Raw genomic sequence first — 25,999 nt, 5'->3', positions numbered from 1 at the left:
TGAAAATTAATAAAACACAAAAACATTATCAAAATCAAACAGAGTAAAAGCAAAAATATTAATATTAATAAATAAATAAGTAATATTCACAATATTTTTTCTTATTATAGTACATATGTTATTAATTATATTGATTGTATTTAATATTAACCTTTAAAGCCATATAACTTGTACTTATTTTTGCACAAAATTGGTTTAGTTCTAATCCAATTAACTCATAATAAATTTTGGATGATGTTGCAAAATTTGAAAAAATTTTATAAGATAATTAAATATGATTTACTCATTTTAATTGTAATTTTATATTTGATTTTTCTTTTGTTAGGGGGGCAAGTTCAAGTATTTCTTTTTTCTTTGTTTGGTACAACAATGAGGTTTAAGATCTCATAGATACTTTTCTGTGATTGAACTTGTGTTTTTATACATACGGAAATTAAGATCCTAATCACCTTAATCAACACCTTGTTGATTTTGATCTTCTTTTTTTTAATAACACTGTGGGCTACACAACAGCTTTTCCTTACCACACAAAATTCTTATGATGATCGATAGGACTTAAATCTGAGAGTTCTTACTCCCCACACAAGTGAAGAAGACTGACTAGACTATACCTAATTACTTTTTTTTCCAAGTCAATACTTATTCGAATAAAAAATAAAAATGATTTTAAAACAAATTTGTCTCAGAGAAATGCGATTAGTATATAACAGGATAAACGACCAAAATATTATACACTTAAATCATACGTGTCAGAAATATGAACCAATTTGTATTGATATATATCAATCTATATAATAAAAAAAGTAAATGATCTAAGATAATATTATATTTATTATTAAATAAAATGTGATCTATAATTTTGAGATCTATAAAATATTATAATAGGTTCCCATTAATTTTTTTTTAAAAGATAATAGTAACGACAATAATAATAATAATAATAATAATTAAGAAGCTGTTTCCACGATACGTTGCTATGAATATGAAAAAAAAAAACAAGTTTCACTAGTTGTAAACTGTGTTTATGGGCCTGGCCTACATCAACATTCTCATGTAACATGGGCCAACCAAGATTGGCAGAAGATTCCCAAATTTTCATGCATGGAAATCATTTTACTGGTACAAATAATTCTTCTTCTTTGTTGCTTTCAGTCCTAGAGCTATCTGAGCTTCTCCTCAAATTCAGATAATATGAATTTTTTCTTCCTTTGGGCTACTTGAGCTTTATGCTTACAGGTAAACCACCGTAAAAAGGAATTGATGGAACTCTGAATTTTCTGCTCATTTGAAATATGTTAACATTACATGATAAAATTTACAAATGACCTTCCTTGTACTGATTTATACAAAAACCTCATGTAAAATTATTACATCAGGTCAAAGAAATAATAATAATAATAATAAAAAATGCACCTTTAGAGAGAGATTCAATATGAGATTACAGTCATCTAACCAGCCAAAATGGGATTTCTCCCTTCATCAATTTCGACAAAGAGAACGTTCTCTGGATCAGACCCTTTTGGTCCCTCGGAATATAGAGTTGGGAGGTAGGCCTTGTATGCAGGCAAGTAACGGGAAACAAAATCTTTAACCTGTGGAAAGACAAAATTACTTCATATTAGGGAGAAAAAAAATCAGCAGTTAAACATGGCTAAACATTATAACATATATATAAATTCATTTTTAAGCATTGGACACCTCCTCATCAGTCATTCCAGGTTTGCCTGCCTCTCTCATGGCAATCTCTGCCTACAAAACCGACAACATTGGTCAGAGGTCAAGTTTAGCAAAGGATATGATAGTTTCTTGGTTCATAAAATATTGACCTGCAAACGCCACTGATAGACATAACTGGGATCTTGAATCTTGATGACAAGCCATGCATCGATAAACTTGTCCCACGAATCATAATAGGCTTCAAGATTCTTATTCACTATCTCTAGCTGCAAAATAATTTTACACTTCAGCAAAAGTTGGTGATGGAATCCTATTAGAAGAAGATGAATGTGAAGAAGAAATTCCAGAAGGCTTTATCAGCACATTCTTGAGTTCCCACCTGTGGATCTACAGCTTTGACCACTTCTATTGGAATGGGTTTAAAACCAAGCATCCAACCTTCGAACAGAACCACCTAAAGCTCATAAAAGCAGATATGTTATAAATAAAGAAGGAAGGTTTACCATCAATTCTCTTCGGTAGTGGAAGTAAATTCAGGTTGAAGATTTTCTTACTGTTAATGGCCCTTCTACCTCTGGCCACTCAGAAGGATCAGCTCTGTCACCCCTCCCATTGTATGCAGACTGCAAAAGTGAGAAATATTTTATTTGAAGCTTTGGGACAACTTATGGAGAAATGAGAAAACTGACTTAGTTATGTGCTTACTTTATCATATCGAGGTAGCTTCATCTTAATACCTGAAAACTTAAGATGAAAACCAAATCAAACTAACACGAGGGTGAAAAGCAAAGGAAGATAATTGGAAAAACTCGTACCTTCTTTTGTCAATTTTCTTAGAGCTGTCAGGGTTTCAATGGATAATGAAAGATCATGGCTCCCAGCATTTCCACGGAACTGGATCACATGAAAAATTAGATAGGAAATTTTTTTTTAAAAAAAAAATCCTTTTCTTTTTCTTCCCTTATATTTTTGCTCTATTAGAAAATATCAGTAAATTTTTTTTTATTTGTCGAATATTTAAAGCATGCATTTGTTGCCACCTCTAGAAGTGCGTTTCCTGGATTTGCTTCTCTCAATTTGGCCTGCAATTGACGTACATTTGCATCAGCAACCAAAAAATTTGAAAAAAAAAAAACACAAAAACAAAAAAGAAGAATCAAATATCGAAAACTCCCAAATTTATTACCTGACCCTCTGCTGTCCAATAAAAATCATCTATCGATAATGTTGCAGATTTCCTGAGAGGAAAAGACATACAATCACTTAATAAACTTGAGTTTCATAATCAACAACAAGAAGTAACATTATTTGCATGCACAGTGTAACTTCTATAGCATTATTTTCACAGCAAATTTACCTGCCGGTAACTTTGAATAGATAATCAAGAGCAAAGACAAGCGTGGTCTTCCCACAACCTTGGGGTGCACTAAAACCAATCTACATCAAGTGTGACATCAACATTGTAAGATTAAAACAATTGCATGAAATAGCATTAGCAGAAAGGTGACCTAATTCAATCCATACTGATCGAAATATAACTTATGCAAGTATTTATATCAGAACAGAAAGTCACTATTACATATGTACCACTAAAGGAGGTATATCTTCTCCATCTTTAAACTGGGACCTATACTTTGATATCTTATCTTCACACCATAAAAACACTGGTACATAATAGTGATAAATCCTTGCTTTTTGGGGATCTGTAAGATACAATTCATTGAGCTGAAACAAGCGGCACAAGCGCAAACCATACGATAACCACTTGTCAATAGATTCGCCGATCATTTCTGTGCTCAAACCCAATTTGCTTAGGAGAGGACCGGAGCAGATGAATTCATAAAGATCTTCCACTGATGAAACTTGAGCAGGTGTTGTGGGAAGTGCTAAATGCAATCGGCCCTGCTTCCATTTTTCAATGGAAGAAGAGCTTTGGTGCCTGGAATTATCTTGCATCCACGAATATTCACCGCCTGCTCATGGCATTAGAATTTAGAAAGAATATTACAGTGATAATATTTATCCTAGATGTAACCTGCCAAAATGTTAACTACAAAGGGAAAACATAATCCAATTTCTCAAGAAACTGATAAATTCTATATTGCGAATAGCTGGAAAATTCTATTCCCAATTGCAGCACTACAGTCCCACCATTCAAGTACATTGGCAGCTAGATACACCAGCATAGATTCAAAATGGCTTGCCAATATTCTGCTTCTATTTTCTTCTATTAGAATGGGGAATTGAAAATATGAGATCAAAATAAATAACCAAGACACTAATGTTTATAACAGAAAAAGAATTGAGTCTATTAACGCTACATTGTGCCTCAAAAAAAATGTATTGTATGAAAATACTCCGATGAATGAAACCAAAAATCAAACGCTTGTTAGAATCAAAGAAATCTTCTCATATACGTAATAAGTAGTGCATACAAGCCATCCAATATTGATTCCTAAATCGTTTAAAACTAGTAAATCCATCACCTGGAGAACCAAAAAGCATATTTAAGGTTAGCCCCATATTCCATTCAACAATTTTAGCAAGTTAATAATCAAAAAGTTAAATTTCGCATAATTCTCATCAAACCCACTAATTCAGATACGACGTAATATTCTTTTCTTCAGTTCCTTGAGCTTGAGAAAAGAGAAGAGAAGCGAGCTTTGAATATGCACCATTATACCCGAACTTCATGGCTATGTAACATACAAACAAAACTATGCCAAAATGGAATAAAAAATAAGAAATTTACCTGATTTTGAGAAATGGACAGGCATTTGAGAGAGCTTAAAAGATGAGTAGTTTGATTTGAATTTGGATTGCGTAGAAAGAGAAGAGGCCACAGAGAAAGGCAAATTTTCTGCTTTATAATTGTGATTATAATAATTATAATGGTGATTAAATTTATATCTATTATAATTAGCATTATAAGATAAGTTTTGCGGTGGCAATTGTGATAAGATACTCGGAGCCGCCATTCTCACACCTTCACCTCGTCTCTCTCTCTCTCTCTCTCTCTCTCTCTCTCTCTTCGCCGACTTCTCTCTCTAAAACTGCAACCTTTGTAACAGTAAAGATTTTTTAGCATTTGAAATGTCGTGTAAAGATGACACGTAGCTACCTGCTATGTGGAGTAAATGCAACGTCGTCGTATTCTTATTTGAAAGAGGAAGATTAATCGCATGACGGAGGACCGAACATAATGGATGACATTTAAATGATAACAAATTTTGAAGGCACTGCATTTATTCCAATTATGTTGAATCGGTTTCGGTTCTGTCAAAATTGAACCTGGTCTTTTTGCCATTTTTATTCTGATTCAATTTCGAAATCAACAGCCTTCAAACTAATTTCGATTCTTTCTTTAAAAAAAAAAAAAAAAATTTCGATTCTTTATTTATTTTTCTATAGTCACTAATATTGAAAGTTTAGAACTCCGACTATGTTGGGTCATACTCAAACTAATAATAATGTGAGAAATTTATTTATTTATTTATTTTTTTGAATATTAGAAAAGAATGATTCGAAATTAAATCTATTATCGTATCGTATATACTTACCATTAGATTATACCTTAATGTATACAAATCCATCTTTACATTTCAACATCTAACTTCAAAAATGAAAAAAATTTGAATTCTTATAAAAAAATAAAATATTCAAAAATTATGATAATATTAATATTTGTAGTTATATCTTATTTAATATGAACATATTGAATTTTGATTGAAAGATTGAATTCTTATAGAAATTTTTTTTTTTTTTTTTTTTTTGTGAAAATGTTGAATTTGAATAACCAAACCCAGCCTGACAAATCATTATTCTTTCCTCTTCTGATTCAAGTCGAACCAGTGGCCACCCCTATTTGATCATGGGTGAACGCCAACTGAAATGTCATGCATAACTGGTGCATGGAAAAGGTTATTATCTGCGAAATTAGTATGAACTGCCACAAAGAACGACAGCTTTTTAAATTTTGAACAATAAAAACTAATATTTCAAAAATTCTTCTCTTCAAGGAAAAAGAAAATCCAATTCAAGAAAAATGGCAAATCCTCAACCGGAAGAAATTCAAGGATATCCTGCAGGTGATATTCATTACCAGTTCAGGAAAAAATTATCAAACGCTGATATTAACGATGGACTACCATTGGTGGGAGATGCAGTTACTATCCTAAGTAATTTTAATGAACAAATTAATACCAGGCTTTATACGCCTTACTGTAATCACGAAGTGACACTGACGCAAGCACATAGTACCTCGACTTATACGTTGACTGGCAAAGGGTGGAAAGACATTGCAGCAAATGATGGATTGGTTGAAGGACTCGAAGTCGATTTCTGGGCAGTAACAGCAGCTAACTCAAATCAGTTGTGCCTACTCATGCAAGTGGTAGTTTCTAATATCTTTCATCTTTCTTTTTCAATTATTAGTTAATTATGCTAATGTGTTGCTTAATTAACTAGGTTCATGTAGATTCCGATGAAGAAGATCATATACGCACATGAGGAAGATTAATCGTCCGACAGTGAAGATAATAGACAACAATGCAGTCATAGTTTTGAAGCATCGACTTTACTTTTCTTCTGTTAAATGTGACTGGTTTGTTTTAATGTAAATGTCATTGTGAGTTAAGTCAAAGCATTTAAGCATTCCTAAAGCAAATAAAATAAATGTAACCTTTATACAATTTGCTAGTTCCTCTCGTCTTATAATTGGGAATCAACTGAAGATGCTAAAACATCTGAAAGATCACTCAATGAGTTTTCCCCCTCCAATTTCAGTAATACGGAAAAAAAAAAATGGCAGCAAATTCACACAAATGCAATACTATGTATTAAAGAGCATATTTTCATGTTTGGTTTCTCAATTTCACTCGTTGAACATTTGCAGCTAATTCTAACACTAACAGTCTAATTTAAAATGAAAACCAGTTAGCATTTTATATGCAACTCTTCCTCGAAAAAGGTTTAACAAGTAAAATAAGCACAATAACAAGTTGTAATCATTCAAGAAGAGACAAGAAAGCATCCTGAGAAGTGAGAAGAGTTTTAAAAGAGAGAACAATCAATTCATATTCAACTAGTTACACTCTTTCTAACTTTACAACCTGACAAAAAATTTCTTGGTGGTTGACGTGCTAAGAATGTTGATAGCAATAGTTACACTAAAATTCTAGTTTAGTGGCATGACAAATATAGCCTTAGAATGATAGGTCAGCTGTAGCAAAACCAATGGAAGTTGCAAAAATGCTATAAACAAAATATATGAAGGGAAATAAAGGTCACAAAGTGTATGTAAATGAGGATACCAGGTTATGAAAAGATATCAGGTACAACCTCAAGAAGAAAATGACACAGTCCAGAGGCAACTTCATTTGAGAAGTTTATGTTAGCAACCGCATCAATGACATAGAACCGGTGAACTTATCTTCAGAACAATGTTTCAAGCAATTTTGGAGAAGACAGAGCTGCCACAGATTTGAACTGCAATAGGAAACATACACCCCAAACTAGAGTGTTAGTGTTTCATGATATATCAGGCACTACAATTGATGCTGCATAATGAAAGAAGAAGATCAGAAAAGAAAATAAAAGCAATCACTTTTTGGTTGCTGATACCTTTTGCTGCCTATACTTCATACGTATAGCATTCAAAGGACACCCGTTGGTATTCAATTGTAGGTCTTGTAATGCAAGAACTGTGGTTTTAATATCTGATGCCTTGTAAGAAGTGTAGTGTTCCAGAGTCGGATTCTGACGAAAACATAATTAGAAGTAATGCTTCAAATGCAGAGTCTAGGATTATGTATAAAGACAGAAAATGGATAGGTGCATACCCAAGGGTGGATTGTCTGATCCAGCGTCCATCTAGCAAGAAATACAGCTGACGCAGCAATGACTGAGGGAAGGAAATTCAAGAAGCTGTAGTCTATCAATGTCAGTTCTGCTAGATAATCAGCCAAGTACTCCAATTCATAACTAGGGGTCTGCAAATTGGTAATTACAATAGATTATAAATATATTTTCTAAATTATAAAAGCTTAGTAGAAAACGCTCGGGTATGACATAAAGTACGCCAGCCTGCCCTATTACCTTGTAAGCAGCCTGTGCTGCACGTAGAAATCTCCTGAAAACCAACAATTGGCAAAAGGCAGTGCATTATGAATATTTGAAGGAATTTGGATCTTTAATTAAATAGTTGTGAAAAATTAGATAAGCCAATACCTTAGAAAGGATTTTGGAGTGGGTACAAAAAGTTGAAAGCCAAAATATTTTAACACAATACTCTCCATCTTTAAAACCTGCAAATTTATTGTGGTGAGGAATACAACCACAAATACTGCAGCAAGGAGGAAAATGAATAAAAAATCACCACTAGTATGAAGGGAATTTTGCATTATAGGTACTCATTTTTGCAGAACAATGACCTGTTATCCCTGTTGGTTTTTCTTTTTTGCCCCTTGATATTTCATAAGAGAGGCTATGTGTGGAGTAATATGCTCATCTTTTTCATAGGAGAGGCTATTTGTGGAGTAATATACTATGCCCATATAATAGCAGGTGTTATGTTCAATGCCTCAAGAATAGCATATATAGCTACTTAATTTATACATAAAGCCACGATATCATATGAGAGAAAAGAATACTGTGGAATGAACATTAATCCCAATTTGTTCTTTACTGGCACTAGCAGTGATGCGAGAAAATAAATCATTGACGAAGCAACAAAATTTGAAAAACCAAACGGAAAAGAACCTTCATTTCCAAAAGTATTCATTCCAGCTAACCAATAAACCATGACATACCTCCCCTTTTGTGTATGTGTTGTCCGTAATAAAGCAAAATTCTTCCACACGAGGCGCACAAATTTCTTCATATTTGCTACAAGACATAGAGGAGAACTAAATTTATATCACGTGGAAAAAAAACGGACTTTATATACTAAGTAACGAAAAAAGCCATTTGGGAATATTAGCAATTCCATTGCTAGTTATATCAGTCTGAGTACAAAATAAAAAATTATTCTACCATGAACTTCACTGCTCTATTTTCACTCTTAAAAACTTCTTAGAACTGTCCCAATTAACTTTGTTCTCTTTATTACTCTGAACTTTTTATAGAACTCTGTCCATCATGGACAATCATGACATTCACAATTTTGTTGAGGGTTATTTTTTTCTCCCTTAGTGATCCTGAGCTAAGAAGCCAGCAACCATCAATGGAAGAGCTAATCTTAAATATATATATATATATATATATATATATATATGTCAACTTGGATTAAAATGGAAATTTTTATGCTTGAATCAGTAGATTTCTCTCAAATTGTTGTCTACCATCAAGAGTGCATAGCAATACTATTAATGAGGTTTGCACCAGATCCAAGCATATTGAAATAGGAAATGAGTTTAGAAAACTCATATATTTCTTCTTTTGGTGATCAATTATCCACGCCAAACAATGGTACTGCAATGAATCCATTTGTATATAACCATGAATGCCATTTTTTGCATGATTTTGATGCAACATCCAATGTGCAGTAAGTGCTACTATTGACACGAGAGCTTACGATGCCACCAGCATGCAAGTAATGCCAAGTAGTTGAAGTCTGTGCCTTTCAATGTAATTTTGAGAGAGAAACCAATCTATGAGGTATACAGTGAGGTAAAGTGTGTCTGGCACCAACTTGTATTCCTCGGATACCTGAAAACCAAGATTGAATTTGATCAGTCAATTGTTTCTTTTGAAGATTTAATGTGAAAAGAGTTCAATCATGTCAACATGGCAATTGAGAAAATATAAAATATATAGCACCAAAACTTCAAGAAATAATGAATCCCAATGTGACTGGGTGACAAGACAGGAACTCATTTGCAGAATGTGACTAGCCTGATAATGCACTTAAGAGTTACAATTACAGTTCAGAGAATAAAATAAAAATAGCTACAATATAGTAGTGTAGATGCAAGGGAAGACAACAAAAACAAATCTCTTTTCATCAGAAAAGTTTTTCTCTGCAATAATATATCCTAAACCAAGAGAAAATTAATTGAACATCGATATCAAAGTTGCTTTTGGTGCTATTAATTTTTCAAGAGCAATCAGTTTAGATCTAATGAGTGAAACTGAAAATAAAACCAGCGGTTATGTGCCATCCAAGAATTGCAAAATCAATAATTAATGTACATAACAGTCTTAGATTACAAGAAAGATACAATTAATTATGGCTTCATCTAGATATATTGCAGAAAGCAAAACTTGATAAAATTTTGTTCAAGACTGTATCTTATGATGAGAACCTCCTTGTTTTTCATTGAAATGTAAGGTGCATGCTTTTAATATATAAGACATCTAAAGAAACAGACCACAAAAGTAAACTTTACCAAAAGTTTGAGAGGAAAACAATTGCATTGAGAGATGAATCTAAATACAGCTACATGATATATGTTATGCAACAATCCTACAGGGCTGATACTGAGGGTGATCTGCATCCTATATATGAAAGGAATGAATTAGAAAATCTGAGGCAAGACATTGCCCCTCAATAGATAATCCAGTTTAGAAACAAAGGTTGAACAAATCTAAAACATATGTTAATCTTTATAAGTGTTCTTCGGTTAAACAACCTAAATTTGAGAGAAGAATATCATTTGACAAGCTCTGCAGAATACAGCAGACTACTCATTCCTATTCAAGGATCTGCTAGAAGAACCCAAAAGAGTGTGGCAAGCCATGAAAAAAAAAAAAAAAGTAAACATATAATAAGAACCCCAAGGTTAATGCCTACTCAGGGCTCTGTGTCAGTATATGAATTAGAGATTTAGGTGGTCATTCCATGCTGAAGGTCATACCTTACTTTTGAGGGACTAAAATTGGGCATTGACTTTTTTTTGCTAAAGCTCCTAGTTCCATACAGAGAAGCAAACAGGATAGATCTTTATAATAAAAGCTTAGGGGAAAATAAAGAAATGAGAAGGATAGACTTGGAAACTAGGCATAAGAAAAGCTATGAACACATGGGGAAGTCATCAGAATTTCAGGAGAGAAAAAAAGCAACTAACAAACAGTTTTAGGATGAGGATGTGTATGGAAAATAAGTGTGGTTCAACTGGTAAAGGCTCTTAGAGTCACAGCACATCTCTAGAACTCATGCTTAACTTTACCGGGGACAAGGAAAGAGGAGGGCTATACCAGTTTATCTACCCCAGCCATCGGACCAAAATCAAAGGTCAAGGAACTATGAACAAGAATTGGCAGCCTTGAACTAGACTACGACCGCAAGGACCAGAACTACCAAACTGCAAATTGAGAACAGCAATTCCTTTCTCAATGAATTTCAATCAATAAAAGGAAAGCTGAAAAAATCATGAGACACTATTTCATACTTGAACTATGAATTAGAGCTACATGTAGGTTTTATAGTTAATATTTCTGCAGTGCACAAAGTAATAACGACCAAGACCAAAAAAGAGAATCATTAACAAATGCATTTTTCTTTTAACTAGCTCAAGCTTGATAGTTATATAGGCGTTCTCTATAAGTTAAATATGTTAACTCTACTAATGAGAAAGAACTGTCTCGATTATTGCTTAGAAAAATATCTCATTATTTTCTTTTGACAGAATATTGAGCAATGTCAACTAAATCATCAAATGGCAACGAACAGTAATCCATAGAGTAAGACAGCATGGAAGAATAACAGTAAATTCTAGTAATAAAGCTACACAGACCTCCACAAGCCAATCAACCAGAATCCCTCGCATACTTTGGGTGATGTCCTGCTGCATTGTTTCCATGTAAGTTGGATGTGGCCTTCGGACAAGCTGTGTACATTTGGTCAAATATTACATCAGAAAAATGAATGGAGATGAAGACTAGATGTTAGAATTTTTTCTGCGTGGAAAGTGGCAGATGTGGCACAAACCTCAGCAACACGTAAATTGCTATAAATGTCAGCAGCATAGAGGCTGCAGAGTTGAGGATCCATAAGGTCACAATCAATGTCTGTAAAATCTGGACCACTTGATGTTATCCCGCTATTGATGAGGCCTTCTTTCTCCTCTACAGATGTTTAACAAAGAAATGTCACTACTTGCTGCATGCTACAACTGTTTCACAAACGAAAGAAGAAATATGGGGAAAATATTATCTTAAACAAGTAGTTCTTTTCCTTCACATTATACTGTCATATTCTTGTAGATGCTTCAATTATTCTCCCACAAAACACCGAGCTGACTTTGATAATTTGATATTTCCATAATAAAAAAGAATGATGTTTAATCATAATCCTAACATTGTACATGCCTAACAAGCATGTGCTCCAATTGAGTAACAGTATTGGGAATCAATTATTGCATGAAGGATGAGAGGACCAATTTTTCATCTAAAACTACCTCTGGCAATTCGTTAGAAACCTGCACCTAGTCCCACATAACAGCTATTTCACTAAATCATGAATTTCATTTCATTGAATTGTCATCGAGATACATAGCTGTAAAGGAAACAAATAAAACACATAGTTATGGTAATTATCTTGGTGCACATGTCAATAGATCTTAAAATGGAAGCCAGAACCTCATACCAGAACACTTCTTTTTTTCTTTCTTGGCATCCTTCCTAAGTTTGTGATTCAGCTAGCTATTCATGAATGTTGTCATTTTTTAAGCTACAAAATTCAAAGAAAGCAAACCTTTCTTTGGAAGACTGTAGGGTTGGAATGGCATTCTGGTACTTGGTTTTGGAACCTGGAGATCAGCTGTTCCAAACAACCTGACACCATTTAAATGTGAATTCACATCTTTCTCCAAAGTATTTGAGCACGTAACTTCTGATTTAGGTTCTATTTTAATGGTTTCTTGAACAATTTTTGTCTTTGGCTGAGCCTGAAGACGTGGGAATTCTGCAGCAAGTGAAGGAGTCACTTTGGACACATTGAGCTTACCCTTTTTAACCTGTTTTCCTTTCCTAGCCTGGAAATCATCAAAATTAAAGGGGAAAGTTCAGATTCTTGAATTAGGAAAAATGGAAAGGCATTTTATTATAGAGAAACAAAAATAATGAGAAATTCTGTAATAACTTTGAATTTTTTTGGGGAAATGAAGTTAAGATCATCTTTAGTCAATCTTATACTTTACATTATAATAGAAGAGACTAGAGAGTACTTCAAGAATTATTTTTCATTTTCATTTTTTTGCTTGCTTAATTTTTTATTAGAATATGCAACAGTGATATGTGCATCAGTTGACATTCAAAATAATAATGAAATTCATGCGGGCAAATCAGCCATGTAATTTGCTTGTATACAAACTTTATTTTCTTTGAGGCATCTACGAGTGAAATTATCAGACTAAAACAGGTATTGTCAATTCAAAAGAAGCACATTGCATCAACCTGAATTCTAGTTGCATTGACGCAACTCCTATATGAATTCTCACAGCAAATATTTGTGACATCTTGAAGCACTGCTCTCCGCTTAGGCTGAATACCTGCATTATCAGGTGCACTGGTGTTTTTCTCATCCAAGGCTGTCCTTTTTGAATTTGGACGCAAAATCCGCTTTCGGCCTTGTTGTGTGTTTGCCTTCAATGGTGGCGGTGTGCTAGATGAATGCATAGAAGCTGCCCGAGCACGTGTTATTCGCCTATCAGGCTCTCCATCATTAGCAGGAAGCATGTTTTCCTTCTTCATATTACAAGCCTTCGACTAGAACAACATAAAGCCTTACGTTAAAGTCAGGTGAGCAACCTGCAATAACATGACCAAATCAGTGTAAGCAATAAGAACGATAGGGTCCATGAAAATTTACATGCTTAGATGTTATACACAACAACACTTGGATAGATAGATAGATAGATACATGGATAGATAACAACATTATAAGCCTGATTAACACCATTGAACTTTAAAAGAGAGTACATGGATCTCTAATAAGACACCAAAAAATAACAAAATTCGTAAGAAGAATACACACCAATCACATTAATGGCAGGAAATTTTTATGTCAAACTAATACAAGAGTGGATGTAATACCATCTTGTATCAACTAGTAAATATATTTTCTGTTTTTTGAAATAGGAACAATATCATGCGCAAAAAGATTATCAAATGACTGGATCTTCAGAGACCAACTTAAAATAAGATTCCCATTTTCATGACCAACTACAGTCCATTTTGAAGATTTCCATTACACGCAAAAGTTCTTTCTTCTTGAGAAAACTTTCCCTTTGCAATAAGCATACCCCACATCAAACAAAAAATTTTGAAAATGTAAGCACCAAGATTCAGGATCAGAAAGTTTCAAACACAAGACGTAAAAATGGGAATTAAATCTTGATTGTCAAAGTTTAAACAAAGAATGAAACAAACCCTTTTCCTTTAAAACAGAAAATGGACTAAAATTTGAATCCTAAAACTGTAACAAGTGTAATTTGATTCCAAATCAAGATTTACCAGTTGTAACCACAAACTCGTACATTTTCAAATTTATATTCCATAGATAAAATTCTTTGTAATAGTTTCCTTTTACTTTTTCTATTTCTTTTACTTTTGTACTATCGCCGTTTCCAAACGTAAACGCATGTTGAAAAAAGAAAAAAAGAGAACTCGCGAAAGCATTGACTCAGTGAAGTATACCTTCTTTCTTTCTTTCGAACTTTTATCAAATTTTTATAAAGAAAAATCAAAATGCAATTTTTTTTCACATTCCCACATCATTTCTCAGAAACAGGACACATTAAATAAGCAACTTAAATACCTTTCAAAAAAATTTAAAAAAAAAAAAAAACGCAACTTAAATTGCACCACAAAACCCTATCGTCTTCAAAAACCCATGTCCAGAACCTTTAGAATTTCACAAATTGGAAAGAACCCAATAAACAAAAATCAATCAATAAACAGATAACCATGTAAACATAAAAATTGAAGAACAGAAGCAAATAAACCACACATTCAAATCTTCGTATGTATATGGACAAATGTGTGTATGTATAGAGTCAAAGGACCTGAATTTGTCTTCTAAGCTCCAAAAAGCATGGACCGAGGGAGAGGTTAGAGGAACAAAAAGAGAAAGATCGGTCTTGCTTCTTTAAAGAAACAAGAAAGAGAGAGACTGAGCGGGATAATGCAAGGGTTTAAACGAGAGAGTTTAAAAAAAAAAAAAACAAAAAGAAAATTAAGAAATAAATTATGTAATAGTTTAATGTTTTTATTTTTATTATAACAAAAAGGAACGTTTGACTGTTTGACTTGACTTAAAAAAGGAGAGAAAGAAGTGGTGTTAATTTGGTTTTTGAATTAATTAAGACCGCTAGATCTGGATCATTCGGGGAATTTGTGATTACATTATTACCCCTATTGTTCCTTAATGTTTATACTATTTTTATTTAATAATTGCTGTTTGGGGCCTACATTAGGGGTGTTCTAGTCATTTTGATTTTCAGGTTGGATTTGTTTTTTTTTTTTTTTTTTTTTTTTTTGAAGAGGAGAAAATGCGTAATATCATCATGTAATTCTAATCTTCTTTCTTTTTTATAATGAAAATCATTCAATTAATTTAAAATGGAAAATGTTTAAGCTTTACATTGTACAACATAAGACAAATTTCATAAAAATTTATTATTAAAATTATTAAAATAATAATGATTTTTAATTTCAATATGATATATGATTTTTATGAAATAACTGAATATTTAATTTGAATTCAAATTGTAATTACTATTTAATTTTCATTTGTGATTTTAAAAAATTAAAACTCAATCTTATATGTTATGTTTCATCTAAACTATTGTTTATTAGATCTCCAATCTATTTATTCGGATAATAAAAATAAGTATATTTTTTTAGTTGAATCAATAAATTATTTATTTGAATTTATAAATCAAATATTTATAGTTTCTATTTTAGAACTGATTTCATAAGATATATATCTTATTAAATAAAAAAATAAAACTATTATATTAATTCTTAATCATTCAATAATAAACTCTTAATATCATTTCCTAATCATTCAACTCAATAAATTATTAATTCAAATTTAAAATTCATAATTTAATCTAAATAAATGGTCCATTATACTATTCAATGTTTAATTTCCATTAAACACTTCTTATAAAAATTGTTAAGAATTTGGAAAAATAAATTTATTGTAATTCAAAATGAAATAATTTTCTAGAATGTTATAAATTTAATTAAAATTAAATTGTAAGTCCACTCAACAATGATTTATTGCATTTATAATTTGGTGCATTGTTATGTTTTTTTTTTTTTTTAAGGAAAAAAGAAAGTTTAAACAGAAAAAAAGAAATCGATGATGTGACGTGGAATTGTGCAAATATTATTATTGAGTTGGAGTGGTTTGAAATTTTGAAAACCCATACACAGATAACAAACTTTTGGTTTTCAAATCTAACGGGAATTAAGACAATTAACACGTGATCATGCAGCTTTATTACATACTATTATCTGCAAGATGATCTGGACCCCACATGATGGGTGCGTCTACCACTATACTTTTTATTATTATTATTTTTATTTAGTATTATAATTTATAACAGCTAAAAATATGTTTGGATCCGTAGAAAATATAGAAAATGAAAGAAAATTAAGTAAGAAAATAGTATCCAATTTCTTTCATTCACTTGTTTGAGAGTGAAAAAAATATAGAAAGAAGAAAATTCTTTTATATTTAATGCCTATTTAGATTAAGTCAATCAAATTTAGCAGTACAGTTTTCTAACCCTTCTTTCATCTTCTTTGGCCTTTCTCTCTAACTATATATTTTTTATTTTGTTTATATATTTTTCTTGAAAAATGGCATTTGTGTCTGCACTTACGGAGAGAGGGAATGAGAGCCACCGCCCCTCGCTTCACTTACGGAGTCAGTGGTGCTGTTCTAACGTTGAAGGGACTTCGATTCGACGCCTAGTGTCCGCATTTTTTTTTTAATTTGGTTATTTTTTATATAATATAAACAAGGTGTCTCACAACACCCAATTTATTTATTTTTTATATAATATAAACAAGCTGTCATTCAATTATTTTTATTATTAATTTTACTTTTAGGTTTTTTTTTATCTAGTTTTAGGTTATTTTTAAATTGTAGTTTTGGGCTTGATTTTGAATTTTTTAATTTTAGATTTGATTTCATTTTATGAATGCATGAAAATTTATATAAATATGAAAATATACAATAGTATTATAAATTTATAATTTAATGATTTATTATTGATTCTTTAGTTAAAACTTAACAAGTAAAAAAATTCAGAATTTTAAATTAATTTAATAAACACGTGATATTTAATTTATTCAAGGATATCAATTTAATATTATAACTTATGGTACTTTGCTAATTTTTTTTCAATAATATAAAATTAATCAAATTTAAATAATTTTAAAAATTATTAAATAACTTGTTAAAAGATTACGGAGTCGAATAACTATAAACCTCTATGAGTACATCGTGGTAAGCATCTATTACTGTCAATTTGCTTACTACCCATAACACAAGTGTATTACTCTGTCGATTCAATTGAATCTCTTCAATCAAGCTGAAGTTGTTTTTAAATATATAAAAACTGAAATGCATTTACTTACGTTTTATTACATAGTAACATTAAAGTGCTGACACGATAAAATATATAATTTTTAAAGTGTTGAGTTGTTAAGAAAAATGATTTATTTTTTTAATTTAGACATTAATTGAGTTAACATTAATATTTAATATCATTAATAATATTAAACGTTGTTCAATTTTCTTTTCAGTAATTAATAATGTCATCTATATCATTTGAAATAATAAAAAATTTCAGTTTTTAAAATTTAACAATATTAAATATTCCTCAAAGAGTCTTTGTGTTGACAAGGAAAATGATTTTGATGTTGCATTTTTTTATTTTTCAGACATTAATTGAGTTAATATTACTATTAATAGCATTAATAATATTAAATGTTCATTAGTTGTTTATTCCATCCGTAGATTTTTTACCAAGTTACCCTTATTTAAAATCAATAATAACTTGTGAATATAATTATTATTTTTAATATAAATAAAATTAAAAATAAAAAAAAAAAGATTTACTATTCTGTAAAATACTCAAATTGGTATTCAATCCATTAAATTCATAGACTGGACCGATACTAAAGTCTAGGTAAACATTAAACTCCCAAGACTCGCAGTAAGACTTTCTAATCAATCCAATACACAAATTCATTTTACATATTCTCAATCAATTCTCGGCCCAGAAATAAAATAGCAGCCCAATACTTTATGGGTCCAATAAATACATAGCAATACCATATGGGCTAACTAGTTTATAAACAACGTAAGCCCAAATTTTTTTTAAAACAAAAAAAGGTTAAGACACCAATATCCATGCACAACAACTGACAAAACAATCCTATAATTACGGAGTTCAAAGAACATTTAATATGTAATTTAATTCTCTTGCAGTCAACAGCATAATAAAAAAAACTACTGAAAATAAAACTTACATTTTTAGCTCCACGGAGAAAGAAAATAGAGTTTTTTATATTATTTTTTAGTTTTATTTTTTCAATTTTAAACATTAATTGAGTTAACAATACTATTAGTATCACTAAAAATGTTTTTTAAGTTTTTTCTAATAATTAATAATATCATTAGTATTATTTCAAACATTTCAGATTTTTCTAATAATTAATAAAATTAATAATAATATTCAATAGTTCATTAATAAAAACTTTAAAAATATTTTTCCTATACTATTAAAAATTTATAAAGTGAATATAAATAGAAAAAACCGCTGAAAATTTAAACGTAAAATTTATATGTATAAAGTGAATATGAATAGAAAAAACCGCTGAAATTATTAAAAAAGCTGAATAATTTTTTTAATTAATGCAATAAATTTATTTTTTGGATTACTAATTATTAAAAAAAGAAATTAAACCTTTTTTTATTAAAACAATAAATTTATTATAGAGTTATTAATTATTGGACTCAATTAGTACTTATAATAAAAATTTATGGCTTTTAAGACTTTGGGATGTAACGATAATATAAATATTAAATTCATAAAATACTATTTGAATTTTAAAAACTAATATAATAAATTTACATAATTCTCACCCAATTACTATTAATTAATTATCCAATTATCATTTTTTTTGACGAACACCTTAAAATTACGGGTATGATCATAGAAAACTTTTTGGATTGTAAAGATCATAACATAAATACTAAATTATATAATATTATTTAAATTTTAAAAAATTATATGATAAAGTTGCATATTTCATACCATGTTGCTATTAATCAATTATCTAATTATATCAATTAAGTGATAATCTGATTATTTTTTTCATTTATGTAAAAAGTGAAAGGTCTCAAGTGAATCATTTTGAGTTTATTTATTTGTTTTTATTAATTTGGTGAGTATACGAGAAATTTACCCTTGTTGTGTAAGCTATATTAATATTTGAATTCATAAAAGTATTCAATAAATTAAAAAATTAATTATCCAATTATCAATTTTTTTTATCAACGCCTTACAATTTCGGATATGGTCATAGAAAATTATTATTGGTCGAAAGTTTCACTTACACAAGAAGAAAAGCATCCCTCGAGTCAGCAGAGAGACTGGAGGTTGTCTTGTTGGTTTGTGTGAGAGAGAAAGAGGGCATCTTTTTTTTTTTTTTTTTTCCTCTCTCGCACAAAATCCACGCAGTTTCAATGTCGTTTTGTGAGGCTCTGATTTCATTGCAGACAAATGGCCTTTTCTCTCCTCGAATGCCACAAATGGCACAAAAAGACTATTCTCCAGTTCTCCACTAAAACCCCCCGATAAAACACTAGCTATCTTTTTGGATAGCAGTCTTATCTCGATTTGTCCCATGTACAGTTCTCAGCTGTGCAGTTCCTCATAATCCCTTTCAAATTCCTGGAATTCAATTTCCCAAAGAAAGCTTTTGTTTATTAATTCACCATTTTTTCTGTTTCTCTCTGAGTTTATCCTCATCCTCCTTACTCTAATTTTTTTTTTTTTTTGTTGTTGGATTTTTTAAAATTTTAAATAAATTCCTATCATTTGAGATCATTGTTCTTCAGATGGGTATACTGTGAATTTGGATTTCTAGGAAGTATCATCTGGGAAGAAGTATAGGCACGCTGTAGATTCTCTGTTTCTGCTATTCTGTTTTTCTACTATTATATTTGTAGTTAATTGGAAAGATTTGAAAATTAAGTGCAATTCTAGGAGATGCGGAGCTCGATTATTTAAATTGTTTATACATATCTTGTAATTCCCTGCAAATAATTGATTAATACTACAAGTCCGTCTGACGGATAGAGAGAGAGAGCAATTGTGGGTATTTATAAATTCATCTTTTTTGCTAAAAGGGAAAAAAAAGGTTGCTGTTCGATTTATTATTATTAATTGTTTTTTATTCGTTCTTGGTAGAAAAATCATTTTGATTTTGGTTCTCGTTTCCATTAATTATTTTTTTTTCACTCTTTTTGGGCAACGATCCAAGTGAAGAGAGACAAAAGCAAAGTAACGAACACAACATTAAAGCAAAGGAAAAGGTAAAAAAAAAAAAAAATTACGTACACAAACAAATAGGCTTTTTGGCTCTTTCTGCTTGAGTAGTTTACAAGGAGAAATGAGGCGTGCTTCTTGCCAACTAATCTTATACCTTAATGGGAATTGTACAAAATAGTCTTCTTCTTGGTGGGGCTCGTTGAGACGTGCTAAACACATCTTGTAAACCTTAAAAAGCGAAATCCATCGCTCTCTTCACCACTTTTTATAAAAAGATTTCAAATTTGGGTGACTAAATCCTTTTAGTTGGTGGGTTTAGGAGAATTGGGTTGAAATAGAGCTTATCTATAAAACTTGTGAGAGATTTTTGTGTTGAAGGAAAAGGTGAGATGGGCTCCTATGGACGGCTTGCAAGGAGGGTTTTGGAGACTGAGATGCCAGTCATGGTTCAGGTATTGATTTTACAATTCATTTTGGTTTGCGGGTTTCTTTTTTAATCTTGTCAAATGCATTGAGACATAACATACTGAGACTCGTGCTGCATATGCGTGTTTGTATTGGGAAAAGTGCTGTGTTATCATATAGGTGCTTTTCACTGGAGGAATGCAGATTTGTTTATCCTGTGTGTTGTCTGCGGGAATTGTTCTATTGCGTGTATGGCGTGAAAGAGGTTTATTGTTTTTGTGGAAGTGGGAGATTATGGATATAAATATAGCTATATTATAAATATGATACATGGTACATTGTGACTGAAGTGTTCTCATGACGAAGAAAATATGAGATGTGTTTATTTTGCAGATACAGGAATTGATCCGAGGAGACAAAAATGTCGTGTCTTTGGCCCAGGTTTGCTCTTTTACTATTTCCCATGTTGTATTTATGTTGTAATTTTACACTATTTTGTGAGTATTGAAAAATGAGAAGTGGGTGGTGCCTACTTTGGTTTCCAATGCTTAGTTGTTATACATGTTTCGGTATCTTGATTGTTGTAACCACAAGTATTGATAACCGGGAATAATTTACGTCCTTTTTCTTTGAGGATAAGGGCATGTTTGGTGGAGATTTTAGAGATTTTAAAGGGGAAATTCTGTATTTTTAAAAGTAAAAAGCATGAAGATAATTCAAAAAATATTGTTTCATGGTGCATATACAGAATCAGCTATCCTGAAGCCATGTAGAAAAATGGCGGCAACTTCTTTTTCATATTCCCTTTCTTAAATTTGCTTACATTGAGAACATATGAAAGTGGAGCTTTTGAGAATCACTTTAACCCTCTGTATCTTGAAATTTTTACAAAATCAATAACCAATTATCTCAAATTCTAATGCAAATATAGGCCACTTTAAAGAAATACTCAACTCACTTGACATGTCTGACCGTCAAACTTGAGGCCATAGTGGCGGCAATGCGTTTCTCTGTTTTTCATCTGAATAGCTGAGACTAACAAAATTTATGTGTTTGGTCAAATACTTTTGTCAAGTTGCTTGGAAAGCCAACATTATACTTACAAATTTGTGTTGTCAATGTATATTACAATATAATTTATATCTAAGTTTTTTCGTCGATTGGAGTATGATGGCTTTACTTGTTCTTGGTTGTTTTTCTCTCAGTGCAGTTGGCATATATAAATTTTCTGGGTTCATTGATTCTCATTCTTTGGTTGAAATGTGCACTACTATATATAGGGGGTCGTTTATTGGCAACCACCTGAAGAGGCAGTAGAAAAGTTGCAACAACGTTTGTGGGATCCTTTAATCAGTCGTTATGGTGCTGATGAGGGTATTCCTGAACTGAGGGAGGCATTGACACAGAAGGTATGCAATTTTGAGTGTTCGGTGTTCTTCCAACTGATTCATCTTCTACTTTGGTCACTGGGTATCTACCAGCAGGCACTGGAATATGTAACCGGCTTAGATAATTTGATATTTGTTCGTTACTGCATTTACTTTTCGCTTGTACATATTAAGCATGCTATTGTTCTGCTCTATGTGCACTGCAAAGTCATACGTTACTTCAAATACTTCAACAACATTATTTCTTGGTTGATTTTCCTTTTCTGGTTTGGATTTGGAAACAATATCTGGACCATATGCACTGCAACTGGAAATTTGTATGCATATCACATTTAACTAATAATTTCTCTCTTTGTTCTGCAGTTGCGAAATGAAAATAAATTGGTGAACTCTTCAGTTATGGTTACTGCAGGTGCAAATCAGGTGACTAACTATGCTTTCTAGAAATTATTTCATAGATTATTTCATTGCTTGTGAAAGATTTTTCTTGTTTGTATTCCATGACCAAATATTTCTCATATGCTTTCCAGAAATCTAAATTATTGTTTATTTTGCTTAATGGCAGGCGTTTGTGAATCTCGTTCTTACACTGTGTGATGCTGGGGATTCTGTAGTTATGTTTGCTCCATACTATTTCAATGCCTACATGTCCTTCCAGATGACAGGTGTAACTAATATTTTAGTGGGCCCTGGTAATCCGAAGACGCTTCATCCAGATGCAGGTCAAGATTGATAAAATGCTCAAGTGCATAGCATTAACACCTTTCCTATAGCAATATGGGGCCTTTTTGTGAAAGGCACCTGTGTATTTTAAGTCAGATGCTTCTCACTTGTTGGAGAGAGTCAAATCTAGGTTCCATAGTTTTCTCTTGTGGCTGTGTAAATAACCAGTAATTTTCAATTACTTTTGGAGTTGCACTTTGTGTATTCTTTTGATAGATACTGTAGGGAGGGTGGGAAGGGGGGGCCAATATTCCTATTTTCTCTTGTTTAGGAATGTGAAAACTGGAGGGAAGAGAAAAATAGGGGAGAATTTTATGCCATAGTACACAACCTTTGGGTTGTTCATGGGATGAGAATCATTGAAGTTTTTAATATGAGTTTATATCACAGTGCAGTCAGAAATACCTGAAGGGGACAGTTCAGTGGCCAAAACTTAGGATTCTAACTTGGAGGTCTCAGATTCAAACTATTGTATGAGGATAGGAATTTATTAGACGGAGATGGCTACTGGTATTTTTAAGAAAGTCATTTGACCAAGGAAAAAAAATGTACAGCATCTATTACTTTGAACAAGGAATCCTGGAGATTGATTTACATTTAACATAAGTAATGAGAGTTCATTTTCTTTCTGCAGTAGTCTGTCTTTGTTTTGACTTTTGTTAATATTGCTTCTTGCTTTATATTTCAGATTGGTTGGAGAGGACATTATTGAAAACTAGACCAGTTCCGAAGGTTGTGACTGTTGTTAACCCTGGTAATCCTAGTGGGACATACATTCCAGAGCCCCTCCTTAAGGTCTTTCTCTCATTCTCTTTCTCTGTGAGCATATGTGTGCTTCTCTCTCTCTCTCTCTCTCTCTCTCCCTTACATATACTAGAAGGTCTTACAAATGCATGTATTATTGTTTAACTTTTTCAAAATATTCTAACTAGAACCTTTCTTTGTCTTGGGCAGAGGATCTCTGATCTATGCAGAGAAGCTGGATCCTGGCTTATTGTAGACAATACGTATGAGTAAGTTTTCTGCTATAGCATATATCCATTTGATACAGCAGTTATTTTCACATTAATGTTTTTCTGCATTTAGATATATTTCAATGATTTTAGGTGAGAGAAAAAGTTCTTACGAGTTACCAATTTCTTTAGAACATCAATGGGTCGATTTTGATTGATAATCATATCATAGCACAACTCATTGGTTCATTATAAGGAGAGAGGGAGTGATATACTAGAGCTTGTTCATTTAGAAAGTGTCCAGGATTCAAGTTTCAAATGTATTATATTGCAACAGTATTGGCATTCTTGAAATCTCTCATTGATTACCTAGTGGGTGGGAAGTTAACAGTATGTGTACTATCTATTTGTCTTGCTCTTGTTTTTGCTTTGGTAGTGATCAGCGACCGAAATTAGAACACAGTCTACTCTGATAAAATAAGGATACATGTAGAAAACATGACTGATTTCTCTGAAAATGGTGTCTTGAAAAAATACAATGACAAAAGTAACGTTTTCTGTTGATGATATCATTGTAGTCATATAGAAAAGGGCCATTAAAAAACCAGGCCACATTGATGAGATTGTGGTTGCTTGGGGTGACATTCTGCTATCTTTTGAAGGTTCTTGCTGCTTATGTGCCATTACATTCACTTGAGAATCTATAATGTGCATCAATTGTTGCCTTAAGTTGAATCTTATGGCGTTGACTTGTGGTTCTTAACTTCTTTGTAGATATTTCATGTATGACGGTCTAAAACATTCCTGTGTAGAAGGTGACCATGTTGTCAACATTTTTTCCTTCTCAAAAGCCTATGGGATGATGGGATGGCGAGTTGGATATGTAAGTAGCACTTTGATCTTTCATGGTTATTAAATGACGGTTTATTTTTATTGAATGTATAAGTTGTATCTAAATTATTCGGGTTAAAAAAAAACTGAGATTAATTATTTTTTGTTTAAAGAAATGAATTTTGCATTTGTACCTTGCTTTGCTGTTTGAAATTTTAATGCTTCTAATATCAGCCTGCATTCCTCAGATTGCATATCCATCAGGAGTGGAGGGTGTTGGAACTCAACTCCTCAAAGTTCAGGATAATATACCAATCTGTGCTTCATTAATTTCACAGTACCTTGCGCTCTACTCCTTGGAAGTCGGACCCGAGTGGGTGAGTGAACGAGTGAAAGATCTAGTCAAGAACAGAGAAATCCTTTTGAAAGCTCTCTCCCCATTAGGCGAAGGTGCTGTGAAAGGTGGAGAAGGCGCACTTTACCTATGGGCTAAACTTCCTGACAAATATCTTGATGATACTAAAGTAGTTCGCTGGCTCGCTACGAGGCATGGGGTGGTTGTGATTCCAGGAGATGCTTGTGGATGTCCGGGGCATCTTAGGATCTCTTTTGGGGGCTTGATTGAGGCTGATTGTAAAGCTGCTGCAGAGAGGCTGAAGAAAGGTTTGGAAGAACTACTGAACCATGGAATGGTGGAGACCGAGTGATTGTTTTACAACCACTGGATGCTGAACTGGGTATCTATTGCCAGTTTGTTCAAATTTACGACTGGCGCAGTGCATTTGAATAATCGGAGGATTATCTACCTGGCGAATGAATTATCTAAAAATAGAACAATTGTTCGCTAGTAAAAATGTAATGACATTAGAATAATGAAATCAATAATATTTCAGTTATGCATTTTGTTAAGCAATTTCCTGCATATGCATATCTGATATTTGATGTTCAGTGCATGCATTAACTAGTACTCTTAGGTTTGCCTCTTCTTGTGACGAGGGTTGTGTTGTGTCTAATTATAATGGGCTTTAAGGGATGGTAAGTGTGATTAGAGTACTTCAAAGGGGTAGGTATTATTTTTTCCTCCTTCAGGTTTGGTCTAATACACCTATGCATTCATGCTAATCTGAAAGTACATTAAATAGTGTAGCTGATACTATGTTGTTGGGGTTAATTAGTATTTGATACTCAATAAGTGTTTGACAATACTATTTTTACTCTTAAAATTTATAATTATATTACTATGGCTTTGTTCCACAATAATTTTTGAACTAATTTTTAGCGTTTTGATTATATCTTTATTATTTGTAATTTTCCGTAAAAGCTAAACACATGATTCTTGGAGGGATGGGCTAATTCAAACAAATAGTGAATTACTTCTATTACATTTAATTAGGTGTTAATCGTCATTAACTTTCTTTCTCTTTTCATTAATTTTTTTAACATTACTTAACATCAATTCAAATATGGAATGTAAAAAATTAAAGCAAAGAAAAAAAGTGATGAG

General features: G+C 32.0%; 3 protein-coding genes across 5 annotated transcripts; 1 reads left to right on the top strand and 2 right to left on the bottom strand.

Annotated features, from left to right (window-relative positions):
* Nucleotides 1–1,257: 1,257 nt before the first annotated feature.
* On the bottom strand, nt 1,258–4,754 carry LOC105634939 (P-loop containing nucleoside triphosphate hydrolases superfamily protein). Its single transcript, XM_012217897.4, has 12 exons — nt 4,430–4,754; nt 3,265–3,650; nt 3,035–3,114; nt 2,864–2,915; nt 2,718–2,759; nt 2,493–2,571; nt 2,383–2,414; nt 2,232–2,300; nt 2,057–2,131; nt 1,827–1,943; nt 1,699–1,749; nt 1,258–1,592 (listed from the first exon to the last, which is right to left on the bottom strand). The coding sequence occupies exons 1-12, from the start codon at nt 4,653–4,655 to the stop codon at nt 1,449–1,451; spliced, it is 1,353 nt and encodes a 450-aa protein (XP_012073287.1). The 5' UTR covers nt 4,656–4,754; the 3' UTR covers nt 1,258–1,448.
* Nucleotides 4,755–6,711: 1,957 nt separating this feature from the next.
* Nucleotides 6,712–14,838, bottom strand: CYCA2;4 (Cyclin A2;4). 3 transcript variants are annotated; one of them, XM_012217895.4, is made up of 12 exons: nt 14,682–14,838; nt 13,072–13,425; nt 12,371–12,650; nt 11,606–11,742; nt 11,412–11,504; nt 9,251–9,384; nt 8,487–8,562; nt 7,906–7,982; nt 7,774–7,807; nt 7,518–7,667; nt 7,300–7,434; nt 6,712–7,164 (listed from the first exon to the last, which is right to left on the bottom strand). In XM_012217895.4, exons 2-12 carry the CDS (start codon nt 13,366–13,368, stop codon nt 7,111–7,113), a joined length of 1,467 nt encoding a protein of 488 aa, XP_012073285.1. In that variant the 5' UTR covers nt 13,369–13,425; nt 14,682–14,838; the 3' UTR covers nt 6,712–7,110. The 3 variants fall into 3 exon arrangements, with proteins under 3 accessions (XP_012073285.1, XP_020535204.1, XP_020535203.1); XM_020679545.3 differs by lacking the exon at nt 14,682–14,838 and adding an exon at nt 14,047–14,068; XM_020679544.3 differs by lacking the exon at nt 14,682–14,838 and adding an exon at nt 13,652–13,674.
* Nucleotides 14,839–20,437: 5,599 nt separating this feature from the next.
* On the top strand, nt 20,438–25,404 carry LOC110008617 (Pyridoxal phosphate (PLP)-dependent transferases superfamily protein). The gene is made up of 9 exons (XM_020679621.3): nt 20,438–20,647; nt 20,994–21,041; nt 21,881–22,009; nt 22,352–22,411; nt 22,554–22,710; nt 23,400–23,506; nt 23,666–23,724; nt 24,439–24,547; nt 24,744–25,404. The coding sequence occupies exons 1-9, from the start codon at nt 20,585–20,587 to the stop codon at nt 25,200–25,202; spliced, it is 1,191 nt and encodes a 396-aa protein (XP_020535280.1). The 5' UTR covers nt 20,438–20,584; the 3' UTR covers nt 25,203–25,404.
* The last annotated feature ends 595 nt before the right edge of the window (nt 25,405–25,999 follow it).

Source organism: Jatropha curcas, chromosome 1, assembly GCF_041381405.1.
Source record: "Jatropha curcas cultivar XTBG-Jc1 chromosome 1, XTBG_Jcur_1.0, whole genome shotgun sequence".
In the NCBI taxonomy this organism is placed as follows: domain Eukaryota; kingdom Viridiplantae; phylum Streptophyta; class Magnoliopsida; order Malpighiales; family Euphorbiaceae; genus Jatropha; species Jatropha curcas.
Note: the sequence above shows the minus strand (reverse complement) of the source record. Positions and strands in the feature narration are given on the sequence as shown.

Excerpts from the sequence above, each read along its gene's own strand:
- LOC105634939 (XM_012217897.4), bottom strand. The coding sequence starts at position 4,655 with ATGGCGGCTCCGAGTATCTTATCACAATTGCCACCGCAAAACTTATCT. Across the intron at positions 2,760-2,863 it reads ATTGGACAGCAGAGGGTCAG|GCCAAATTGAGAGAAGCAAA; the intron begins GTAATAAATTTG and ends CGTCAATTGCAG. Across the intron at positions 2,415-2,492 it reads AAGAAAATTGACAAAAGAAG|GTATTAAGATGAAGCTACCT; the intron begins GTACGAGTTTTT and ends TTAAGTTTTCAG.
- LOC110008617 (XM_020679621.3), top strand. The coding sequence starts at position 20,585 with ATGGGCTCCTATGGACGGCTTGCAAGGAGGGTTTTGGAGACTGAGATG. Across the intron at positions 22,010-22,351 it reads GGGAGGCATTGACACAGAAG|TTGCGAAATGAAAATAAATT; the intron begins GTATGCAATTTT and ends TTTGTTCTGCAG. Across the intron at positions 24,548-24,743 it reads TGGGATGGCGAGTTGGATAT|ATTGCATATCCATCAGGAGT; the intron begins GTAAGTAGCACT and ends TGCATTCCTCAG.